The sequence below is a fragment of the Xyrauchen texanus genome, chromosome 35, assembly GCF_025860055.1.
Source record: "Xyrauchen texanus isolate HMW12.3.18 chromosome 35, RBS_HiC_50CHRs, whole genome shotgun sequence".
Classification (NCBI taxonomy): domain Eukaryota; kingdom Metazoa; phylum Chordata; class Actinopteri; order Cypriniformes; family Catostomidae; genus Xyrauchen; species Xyrauchen texanus.
This window is the reverse complement of record NC_068310.1, coordinates 10,041,007-10,054,037: the sequence shown is the minus strand read 5'-3', so window position 1 is coordinate 10,054,037 and position 13,031 is coordinate 10,041,007. Positions and strand designations below refer to the sequence as shown.

At 37.1% G+C, this 13,031-nt stretch overlaps 1 protein-coding gene across 7 annotated transcripts in view; it reads right to left on the bottom strand.

Annotated features, from left to right (window-relative positions):
* Positions 1-317: 317 nt before the first annotated feature.
* The window catches only part of LOC127629152 (extracellular sulfatase Sulf-2-like), a 242,361-nt gene continuing 229,647 nt past the window's right edge, over positions 318-13,031 (bottom strand). For 4 of the 7 annotated variants that reach the window (XM_052106243.1, XM_052106242.1, XM_052106241.1 and 1 more), the window contains one exon: positions 318-6,751. In XM_052106243.1, the coding sequence (XP_051962203.1) occupies positions 6,105-6,751 (647 nt within the window). In that variant the 3' untranslated portion in view covers positions 318-6,104. Of the gene's footprint in view, positions 6,752-9,370; positions 9,425-11,742; positions 11,777-13,031 lie in introns of all 7 variants that reach the window. The other 3 variants (XM_052106246.1, XM_052106247.1, XM_052106248.1) reach the window with 3 other exon arrangements.

The following is a 13,031-nucleotide window of genomic DNA, read 5'->3' as shown; positions in this document are numbered from 1 at the left end:
AAAATCCCTGGAGATCAGCAGTTACAGAAATACTCAAACCAGCCCATCTGGCACCAACAATCATGCCATGGCCTAAATCACTGAGATCAAAATGTTTCCCCATTCTGATGGTTGATGTGAACATTAACTGAAGCTCCTGACCTACATCTGCATGATTATATACATTGCACTGCTGCCACACTATTGGCTGATTAGATTAATTGCACGAATAAGCAGATGTACAGGTGTACCTAATAAAGTGCTCGGTGTGTCTGTCTGTCTGTCTATTCATAGAAACCCTTGAGGTTTAAAAAAAAAGACCAGCACATAACTTGGGCATTCAACACTTTATTCACAAAGTAATAAGCTCTATCAAATGTTCACTGGTAAACCAAAACAAAATATAGGTATGATAAATCTATAGAACTGTACAAGACTTTGTTAAAACCATCTAATCTCTTTTAAAATTCTATTTCAAAAACAGCCACCCCTTTGAAAGTGCTAAAGTAAAACTTTTCACTCTCTTCCAGACTTGTCTCCTACCCTCCAATTTCAAAACAGTACTTTATAGTAATTAGAAATGTTTCCAAAACAACCATACACACTTTTAGTAAAGCCATGAGTGTTGGGAGGGAGGGTGAAATAAGAGAATAGAGGCTCAGATTGACATTGCCTCTATACTGTCCTCAGTAAATAAACAATGTCCACTAACACAATGACCTGTACTAATAAAGTATCCCAGAGTAAATGGACTGAAGTAGGACCAGATTACACCTCTTGCACATTATAATCTCAGTCATAATCATTTTAGAAGCCAAACTTGTCTCGAAACAGCTAATGATCATATACATTGGATAGTCGTGTGAATAATTTAAGCAATGACAAAAATATCACCGGAAAAATATATGTGTATATGTATATTAAAGAACTGTTCAAATACAATTCATAAATAAAGGAACTTGAATCTGGATTTATATATTTATGCCTGGCAGTCGGTTAAATTTCAAATGTATAATAAAAAATATATTTTAACCATTTACATGAATTGAAAACACACATTAAAATACATACATCCATTTCATATATTTGCTCTGATATAAGTAGATTTGTGTATAGCAAATTCTAAAACAAGCAAATATGGCGGCACGATCAACACATCAAATCTTTGTCATGTTCTAGGGGGTCAACATACCACATTTTTATCAGTCAAACATAGATTATGGGATTGAATGACTGATACATCAAATTAAAATTGTTTTGTATCAAGTGTTTTGTTGGTTTAATTCATAATAATGCAACAAGCAGCAAAGATAGAAGATGTGCCACAATATTTGCACTCTCTCTCTCTCTCTCTCTCTCTCTCTCTCTCTCTCTCTCTCTATATATATATAATGCCAATATTCAAGTTTAAACCAAATGCATTTGCAACACACATTAAAATCAGAAGCTCCATTTTCGCACGCACGCACGCACGCACGCACGCACGCACGCACGCACGCACGCACGCACGCACACACACACACACACACACACACACAGATGCCATTATGGGGGGGTGCAGATTAGGATGCTACCAGGATGCTAGGGGGCCCCAAGTCACCAATTTGGAATAAATTTAACACATTTTAACCATAAACAGTGTAGTAAAATACAATAAAAATCTGTAAATTATAGAAAGCGATAAGTGAGAGCGAACTCGCTTTCCCGTCACTTCAACATACAGCATGCATGACATTAATGATATGAAGAAGAACATGACGAATGGAAAGAGGCACTTGTTAGGTGCCCAAAAGCGTAAATGGAAAAAAAAAGGGACGAAGAGGTGAAAAGGGATGAAAAATTCCCATAAAAATTGTGTCTTTCAAAATCAGAATAAACTAAATATTGGTTGTGATGATTCCAGTGACAGACAGGGAAAGAGTAGCGATACTAATGGTGGCGGCATCATTGAGGATGCTAGCAGTGAGACAGGACAGAATATTAACACTAAACAAGCAATAATCTGAAGCGATGAGGCCACAGTCTTTGTCACTGAAGTTGCTAATTTGCAAGTTATTCCAACTGTCGGTGAGAGTGAAGCAGGACAGCCCTTCAGTAGACCAAGCACACCCACTACTATTGTCATTGATGACAGCAAGGAACAGTAAAGAAGCAGAGAATGAAAATGTCGAGTTGTTGCTCGATCATGACCTAGATCCCTCAAACTGGCCTTGCCCAGGTAAAGTCACTGATTCATTCCGTATGATGCTGACTGAGAATGGTCCTCCAAAATGCCCTGATGGTCATTCCCAAGATCACAGGACAGTACATTTTCAAAATCCCACTGCAATAGATGATTAACAAATGGGGAATGAGTGGAATGGGACTGGTTGATGTTTTCCCATAAAGCAAACAAAGTATACTGCTTTGCGTGCAAATGTTTCGGTGGAGAAAAAGCACACAACATCCGCTTCGTGAAAACATACGGTAACTGTCAATGTTTGTCAAGTAGATTACAGCAACACGAAACAGGGCATAACCATATTGACTTTGGTAATCTAAGCTTACCTTGCAGAAAGAACTTGAAACTAGGTTAAGACTGGGAAAATGCATTGACAATCAACTACAAACTGCGATTGAAAAATGTCGAGATGGAGGCAAGTGCTAACCAGGGTGCTGAACTGCATTTTGTTCCTTGCAGAGAGGACTTTTATGATGTAAAACTGCCCTGATTGTTAATCCAAAAAATGGAAACTTCCTTGGATTTTAGTCTATTATGACACTGTCATGGCTCAACATCTGCAAAAAATATCATCAGAAATAAGGGTACTTCATATTTAAGTTGGTGTACACAAAATTAATTCTTAAAATCCATTGCAGATCGTGTTACATACAATCAGTAAACAAATAAAATACTGTATGCGAAATATTATGCTGTTGAATTTGATTGCACACTCCAACATATCCAAACAAGAGCAAGCCTCAATCATAATTTGAGATGTTGAGTGGCTAAGATAGAGGAATCATTTGTGGGATTCATCACTGTTAATGACACAACAGGTCAAGGGCTTACAGAGACTTTAAAAAAGTATCTACGATCTACAATGGACCAAGACTGATTAGTGCATCTGGCAGTCATTTCAACAGAGCACAAAGCTGACGATTCATGCTCTAAGAGGAAATTTTAGACAAATGGGCAAGCATGTCTGAATTTAATCGTGAGTTGCTTTTTTTTATGGCTGAAAGGTTTAAGAAAAGAAGCAATCTCCTTTACCTGGAGAGCCCTGCTAAATATATTTCCATGTTCTTTTTTTGCCCTGCTGGCCATGTAAGAATGAGGTTTGTCTAGATAGTGTATAAAAGTCTGGTTAAAATTACAGCTCTGTAGCGATAAGTTATTCCGATTGTGTGTTTAGAAGTTTGTTGCAGTGTTCAGCCGCTTCGATATGTTTGATATTTATTTATTTATAAATATCTAAATATCTTATTTTCCTTCTTGAAAATAAGAAGGAAAATTGTTAAGTATGACATTTTTGTAATGATGGGAGTGTTTAACTCTTGAATAATAAGACAATATATCATTGTGTGAGACTCTTGTATGCTATTTGCATCAACGCAGTAACAAGTAGCCTATTGTTGTATAATAGCAGTGAATCTCATTTCTCTAAAAAATAAAATAATTGTATTTTCTTCCCCAAGTCAAAAGAAAAAAAAAACATTCATCTGAAAGGAGGGGGACCATAATTATGTCTTGCATACCCCCCTTAAAACTGTTCATGGCATCCCTACACACACACACACACACACACACACACGAACATGGACACCCGCACACATTCACTATTGATCAACAGTATTTTGAGGTGTTGTTTAGTGAAGTTGTAAGTCTGCACAAATATGACAATGTCCCACAAAGGGAGACACCTTCAATTAGAGACAAACATTCAAGAGACACCAAGCAACAGAGAAGCAGCTATCAAGGATTATGGTACAACACAGAGTTCAAACTTGACAAAACAACTCATTCCTTGTTATTCAACATAGCTTTACTATGTTTTTCCTGCAATGAATACCAATCCGCCTTTTCACTGCATCCGACAAACAACAGGCCAGACAGTAGAATGGAAGTCAGTCATTTCCAAAGGAGAGTCGCACAGGAAATGTGTAGAGTTCCGACCATCTGTGTATGTGGAATTTTCAGATCAGATTTGAGCATCGGATGGGTTGAAATATTTCAACTTGTGCGACTAACTGTGCGCAATGTTTTCCATTGTTTTCCTATGAGCGTGAGTGAGAAATATGAATGTTTTTTGTCTCAAACTTTGTTCTAAATGCCTAATCCTGCGGTAGAATAGGCAGTTATGAAGAATTCATATAATATATATAAATTATATAATCACTTATATAATTTATGTTGCAACTATATCACAAGGCATTTGTAATTAAATGTGTGAATAAACATGTGCATGTGTTAGATATGTAAATCTTTCATGTTTAAATTACATTCATGAACTTGTTGAATTATTATTATTATTATTAATTGTCATAATATCTACAATAACAGCAATATTATTAATAATAATAATAAAATACTAAGTGAACATTAATTAATTAAATTTATTCTGCCATGTGATCAACAAAATCACACACAGTAATGTTATTCTGAGACTTGGTAGAAAACAATCACACAAACCCAACAACCTTTCTTTTTGTTTTTTTCCTCCCCATTTGGAATGCCCAATTCCCAATGCGCTCTTAGTCCTCATGGTGGTGTAGTGACCTCAGTTACCTCCGCGTCTGAGGCCGTCAACTTGCGCATCTTATCACGTGGCTTGTTGAGCGCGTTATCACGGAGACATAGCACGTGTGGAACCAACAACCTTTCTAACTATACGTTTAATTTAAATTTTTTAAAAGGGCATTGCAATTAATTCAATAAAAAATAACACATTATGCAATTAAACATGCCCCCTGACCTATACATAAATTCCGTAATAAAAGTATGTATTTTCTTACCATTGGAGCAAATCAAGCATGAAGTACATGTAACTTTAAGTTTTTACGAGGAGTGTTAGCAGGGGGCAGTCAGCGCGCCTCAACAAACCTCACAAGCTGCCACAGAATAAGAGCTGGTCATGCATGACGGGTTCTTGACAACTGGATGAAACAACAGAATATAGGGATGTTGAGACTCGATTTTCAATGTTTCAACTTTGAACTCACTGTGCTGTTTTTGATGCTGATTGACAATTAACAAAAAATAGCGGAACGCAAGAATGTGTCATGTGAGAACAGGACAAATTGATGAACTCAAATGCAAAATGAATTGCTGTTGACCCTATACTTATGTTTAATGATGTGAGGATAAAACAAACTATATAATTGACTTCTAAAGCTACTTGTTGTATTGCCAAGCCAATAATGCATATACATTTCAAAATGAATTATCATATTCATTATATATAGGCTAATATTTATAATAATTTGAATTATTAAGTTTTAGTTATTTTTAATTATCTTTATTTGGGGAACATTTCAGCAAATATTGATAAACGTGATTAATTGTGATTAATTAATGAGCATGTCCTGTAAAATGTTAATCAATTAACAGCCCTATTTTCTAAATATCTCAAGTTTGGGTGCTCTGACATTGTGTTTCATGAGTGCCTTCTTCCTTGCAACAAATACAATCCATTACTCCATTACGACAGAATTGAAAGTTCATCACCACTCCCACTAGTTGGCAAATATGACAGATGTATGCAAGTGTCGGAGACAATGAAAAGGCGCCTTAACCCCCACCCTTTCCCGAAACCCACTTTGAAAAAGATATAGGAATAATAACAGAGTGAGAATTCTTTCTAAGTTAAAATATTAAAAGATGTGCTCTATTCAAAGCCTAGTTGATCTCATAGCCAGTTTTGGGAAAATGGATTAACCAATAGCTGGGAATGTAGCAGAGTGTTGCCGTGCTTCCGAGGCCGGTTGTTAACGGAAGAAATGGAGTGAGGGAATGTGATGAAAGAGAAAAACAAACAGAAGGATTTTCGGCTGGCATTAAATCTTCAATTTCTTCACTATTGAAAAAGTATTTTCAGATCTGTCTGAGTAGGGAGGGTATCAGAGAGAGGAACGCTAAATGAGAGTCAAACCGTTGCCTCCAAAATATCATTGCAGTCACAGTGGGTGGAGTGTAACATTCCTGTCCGTCTCTTGTTAATAAGCTCTGCCTCTTCCTCTTCATCACTGTCCCTCCCCTCTGTCTCCAAACCTTCTCTTTCTCTGTCCCCTTTCAGTTCTTTTAGGAGCTCGGGAGGAGCCACCTCTGACTGGGCAGGTGGCAGGGGATGTGATGATGATGAAGAAAAATAAGAAGAAGAAGAGGGGCGTCCCACCTGATTAAGCCCCAAAGCGTCTCTCAAAACCTCAGCACCTGCCTCCTTTAATAAAAGAGCAGGTGTTGCCAGAGTGGTTAGGTAGATGGCTGAGGCAGATTGGCTGGAGGAAGATACCAGGGCGTGGCCTCGTCCTGTCTCTCCCTCCATTGGGCGGGTTGGAGTGTAGGGCTGGTTGTCGTTGCTGAGGAGGGTGAACATGTGGTCCAAGGAGCGACTGAAATGAGTCCAGTCCTCCAGGCTGAGGGTGAAGTTGAGTTTGAGATCATAGGCGTGCTCATCAAGTCTGTACAAAGGTTCAAGTTCTGACCAGTTCGACTCGCCAGGAAACAGGTCAGTGTCTTCCGTGACTTCCTCCTTCTGGGACTTAACCTTCCCATCCTTCCCAAATTTGTCCTCTGTGAATGACACACCAAAAAACACAAACACCCACACAAAACACAATTTAGTGCAAAAAAGGAGATAAATTCAAATCAATCAATAAATCAATCAAAAGGCACTAAATAAAAAGTGGATACATCTATATGGAGACTGATTGATGCTTGTGATTTCATGTTGGAAGGGTCGTTCAACCGAAAATGAAAATTCTGTCATCGTTTACTCACCACTTTCTTCAACAGAACACAAAAGGAGATGTATCTCTTATTATTATTTCCCATTCACTGTAACAAAGAACTATTTCATGCCAAGAATGTGAATGGTGACATTGCTGAGCACGTTTAAATGCACACCACTATGCTGATCACTCTCTAAAATCTGCTTATTTAAAAATCTAACAAAGCAAGTAATCCACCTTTACATGACATTTGAAATAATCACGTAATTCTCTGCTTTTGACGTCAAACCATGAAGAGACATGCTCTCAACACGTGCGCACATTGGATGAGCCGATAAGAACGTTGGTTAAAGCTACACTATGTAACTTTGGGCCCTGTAGCGGTTGAAGCATAGAACTGCAAGTTACTTGTGGAGGAACACTGTTTTATTATGCCAGTCGGGCTTTTGCTCTGCTCTTCTGCGCAGATGAATCTGATGGTTTGAGTAGAACTGGTGTAACCATGGTTACAGGTGATCAACTTATCAGAACGAATGTCACTAACAACAACAAAACTGGCCCCGTACTCTAAAATAAATAAATAATTAACAAAAGGAAGAAAAAGACAGATATCCGAAAAAAACATGTCTTATTAGCAGGTAAGTAGCATATCTTCCGGTGTTGTTTTGACTTATTGAAAACAATTGTTTCAAAATAAATAACGTTACAAAAGTTAGGCAACAATGACATTATACAACGATTGCTAGTCATATCAGATAAAGTCAAATGGTGGAAACTATTATAAATGAGCTTGCAGGCAAATAAACCAAGGTAGTAACTGGTTTAGAGATTGGAATTGTTACCACCATTAAAGTTTTTTTCCATTGTCCTTCCTCGAAAATTAAATCAAGCACAGCAGTCCCACAATCCATATTAAAATGTCCTATTAGAGCTGCTAACGGTATCTAATGAACTATCACGCTAAGCGAGCTTATTGGCTAACTATCGGACAAACAAAATATCTTACCTGTCGAGCAAGAAAAAGCCATCTATGGGTACGTTTTGAATGAATCCACGGTCAGTGTTGCTCATGTGTTGTGGCGACAAGCTTTCAGCTTCAAACTACTACCAATACCAGTAGCTCCGTACCTTCATTTCTTTATTTACAGACATGGCATAACCACGCATGGATTACTGACGGAAGTATGCAATTTCCCACCAAATCCGCCCTGACAGCTCTAAAATTTAAATCATTATTACAGGCTTACCATAGTGAGGGGTAAGGGAAAAACATGGTTTGGGAGACGGAATGTGGGTGTACGTGATCATTAATGAAATTTTTTTCATTTCCAACAAAACAATCTTACATAGTGTAGCTTTAAGGTGTTTACATGCCACACAAAATGTTGTGTTTATCTTTTTTGTTGATGAAGTTTTTTTATTTTTGTCAATGATAATGATAATAAGCCAAGACATTAACGATGCACTACCATATTTTTTTTTTAAACATACTGTACATCTGTACAGAAAATGAAGTGCTTGAACAGCTGAACTTGAACCAAGTTGTGCAAAAGTCAGAATGTGTAACTTGCGTTGTGAATACACATTTCATTACAAGTGTGCTACATGTAACACAATAACTGTCTAAATGTGAGGAAATCACAACAAAGAAACTTCTAAAAAGTAGCTAATACTTCCGTTTATTCTTTATATGTTATTATTTCAGGAGCTCTTGTATTCAGGACACTTTTCTCATGTTGTTTAATCATTCATATTAAACATATTAATATGTTTGATATATATATATTTAAGTCATTTTAAGTTTATAATTTTCAAAATGTTTGAATATTTGATGTATTGAATGAAAGTTTGGTCTGTTACAGACAGTCTGCTACATGTTTTTCTCATTTTGTACATTATCATCAACTAAAATGTGTAATTTGTGTGGACTAAAATTGACAAATTTTATCAATACGACATTCTGAAATATTAACAAAATTTAAAGAACATTTTCGTCAAAAGACAAAGTATATGACGAAATTAACAAACAGAACACTGGGTCACGTTTTCATTTGGTGTCCACGGAAGAAAAAGTCATACAGGTTTGGAACAACATAAGGGTGAGTAAATGATGACAGAATTTTCTTATCTGGGTGAATAAAAAAAATGTAAATGATCATGATGGTGGAGGATAGAACGTAATTTATTCAGGAATCAAGCGAGGCGAATAGAGGCAAGTGGTGAAAATCCCTCATTGTCAGAAATGAAACTGCCTTTCCGAGCAGTTTCCATGCACATAGACAACGAGGAAAACAACTGCCTCTACAAACTAATACTGTATCATGCAGGCCAGGCAGAACTATATGCATTCAAGAGAGAGGAAATTAAAGAGACAGTGAGAGAGAATAGTGAGCTGACAAAGGCGGTGGCTTGGTGGCATTGTATCCTATGGACGAGAAGCAGAATTATTATCCAAACTCACAGCGATTTGGAGACAGGCTTCCTCACTTTAGGCCATTTCCGGCGCTGAAACTGCCTAATGCGACAAGCAATGATAAGACAAACTGTTACCCCACCCCAAAATGAAGCATGTGATAGACAAGGAGCCAATCAGACAACTCAAAGGCTTTCACATACACACAACAGCATCAATGGCTGAATACATGCAAGGCACAGTATAGAGGACGAGAGAGAGAGAGACAGAACAAGAGACACCAATACACAGAGAGAGAGAGAGAGAGAGAAGGAGGCACTAGTGCTCTTCATGAGAGTACAATATCTGAAGAAGTAGACATCTAGATGGTCAAGGTAATAAATTGGAGCTTAATGCTTTGCAGATAGATACAGATGGGTTTGATTTGTCATAACATTTGTAACATTGAAAGGTTTCAGGCTAACAAAAAGGTACAAAATTATATGGAATATAAATGATAAGGTATGCCATTTAGATTTGTTTTTTAAATGGGATAGTTCAATTTGGTTGTTGGAATAAATCCTTTTCCATAGACTTCTAGCTGAATAATTGAACCATCTAGTAGTGTAACCAATCTATTTTAAAAGGCAGCACTGAAGTTACAGCTTCCCATGTTTTGGGATAAACAACTTGCTCTCTGTAGTCTGAGAGTGCTGGTCTAGTATTAGGTTTCCTTTTCCCATTCTTAAACTTAAAGGAATGTTCCATAAATGTGAAGTATTTAATAATAGTAGCAAAATTTAAAACTTAGTGAAAAAAAACTTGCAAAGTTAAGCAAATTTAAATATATCTAATTTAAGCCATTTGTTTAAATATATATATGTATATACTGTATGTATAGTGTGTATGTGGTAAGGCACTCAGATCGAAAATGTTCTTGTGCTAAAAAAAAAATAGACACGGTGAAATGAATGAAACAGAACACGGGTGTCTCGAGGTTTATTTTTTAAATTTATTTTTATCCCCATTTCTCCCAATTTGGAATGCCCAATTCCCACTACTTAGTAGGTACTCGTGTTGGTGCGGTTACTCACCTCAATCCGGGCAGTGGAGGACAAGTCTCAGTTGCCTCCGCTTCTGAGACCATCAGTCCACGCATCTTATCACGGTGCTCATTGTGACTCGCGTGACCGCGGAGACTCACAGCATGCGGAGGCTCATGCTACTCTCCGTGATCCACGCACAACTCACCACACACCCCATTGAGAGCGAGCACCCCTAATCGCGATCACGAGGAGGTTACCCCATGTGACTCTACCCTCCCTAGCAACCGGGCCAATTTGGTTGCTTAGGAGACCTGGCTGGAGTCACTCAGCACGCCCTGGATTCAAACTTGCGACTCTAGGGGTGATAGTCAGCGTCAATACTCACTGAGATACCCAGGCGCCCTCAAGATGCATTTTTAAAAGTTGAGGTTCTTTTTAACTTGACATGCCATCTAATAATATGGTGTTCATGCACAAGACACTAAAAAACGCAGTTAAAGATGTCCATCTAGCATATTTTTGACATGTCCCTCAGAAATTATGTTGACAGTAATACACTAGCAATGGAAGTTTATGGGGCAAGGCACTGCGATAAACATTACAACTATATACTGTTTCGCAAGTATAGCCACAAGTTTCACAATTTTTCAACTCCTGTCATAACTATGTAAATTCTTAACCATCTGCAGCCTGAAACTGAACTTTTGGTCAGATTTTTGGAGTGAATGCACTTAGCTGCATAGAAAGCTTTTGCATGAATCCATCGATTCTCAATGTGTAAATGCACAGTAAATATATAGGAATGCATTTACTAATGTTAATGAACAGGACCATATTGTACAGTGATAAAAAAAGAAAAAAACAATGTCCACACACGTGGATGCGGGGTCGCAAGAGGTTAAAGGGGGCATTCAAACTGAACCCACACGAATAAACGAATAAACAGAAGTTCATGTGCCTAGATAATTAATTGCACTACTAAAAGGATAATTTAGACAACAAATAACCCCTTTTTGTACAGAAGAATTAGCATAAATGTACTAAAATATGAGTGACACATTTAGGCTTTTAAATATTCCAGAATGCCTTCCTCATTGACTTCCATTCCAAATGTATTACCATAGACACATTTTCTTTAGAGCTTGAAAGTGGAACATTCCTTTAAATCCAAAAGTCTTTGAGTATAACAATGAAGTCTTCTCCTTCATTTCACATTGACGACTGAATTCCTGTGATGCCTTTGTGTGTGATGTGCATCAAACTACTTAAACATTCATGTTTAAGATCCAAGCTATCTACAACAGAACTGCGGAAGTGGATTAGTATTTTCATTCCAAGTAATCTTTACATTTGCCCTCTTGTCTAAATGGGGTTAAATTAATTTGGCAGTGATACCTGTATTCATCAAAGCTGCTTCTCTCTTTACCTCCTGAAGAAGAGACAATATCATTAGTTAGAGACTGTAAAAACAATATGATGTACAACCCCATTAACCCTTAAGAAAGCATCACCAGAAAGTCTGCCCGGGTCATGTGGTAGGTCAAACCTTGATTTGTTACTTGCTATTGCTAGTCAGAGGCAGGTTGTTTTAGAGAAAGAATACCATCTCATTCTTACAAGTTTAATGGACAAAAATATGTTTAATACACCCCTTTGAACAAAATGAGTCATTCATATATTTGCTCCATTTTTCATTTTAGTGTTTTTAGGTGTTTTTTTTGTTTAAAAGATCATTTTGTCAACTTTAAAGGAATGTTCTGGGTTCCATACAAGTTAAGCTCAATCTACAGCATTTGTTGAATAATATTGATTAGCACAAAAAGTTATTTTGACTCGTCCCTCCTTTTCTTTAAAAAAAGCACAGATCTTGGTTACAATGAGACACTTACAATGGAAGTGAATGGGGCCAATTTTTGTATGTCAAAATACTCACTGTTTCAAAAGTATAGCCACAAGACATAAAGGATATCCATGTACACATGAGTTTAGTGTGTTACAATCACTTACAAATGTTTTCTGTGTATAGTTGCAGCTAATTTTACAACTTTGTTGCCATGACGATGTAATGCTAAACCCTAAAATGACTGTAAAAACGTATGATTTAACCAACTGTACAGTTAAAATAATACTTGATTTTTAACAGAAGAGTTAATGCAAGTGCTTTTATAAAATTATAAGATTCACATTTCTGTGTTTAAACCCCATTCACTTAATTTGTAACCTTGATTTTTGCTTTTTTTAAAGAGAAGAAAATACATTTTTGTGCTATTAACATTAGGCCACAAATGCTGTCAATTGAGCTTATCTGAACCTGGAACATTCCTTTAAGTAGTTGATTTCTTTTAACAAATGTTTGTCAGAAGTGGGTCGAAAATGTCAAATTGTTTTTAGAATGAATCAATTAGTTAATCAATGAATTTGCCTCTGCTGTCTACATATATCCCTGGAGATTGACTTTGTGAACATGGACGACATGTCAGATACAACTACGAACATTTTAACATAATACTGTTTGACTTGTTCTTGCTCTGCAGCATGCTGTGAGGCACAGCAGAACAAGTTTACCCTTCAGGACAGCAGCTCAGTAGGTTCTGTTTGCATAAAAAAACAAAACAAGGAGGACAGAAAGCAAAGCAGGGCTAGTGGTCAGGTGACGACGATGATGATGAAGATGTGATATTTCC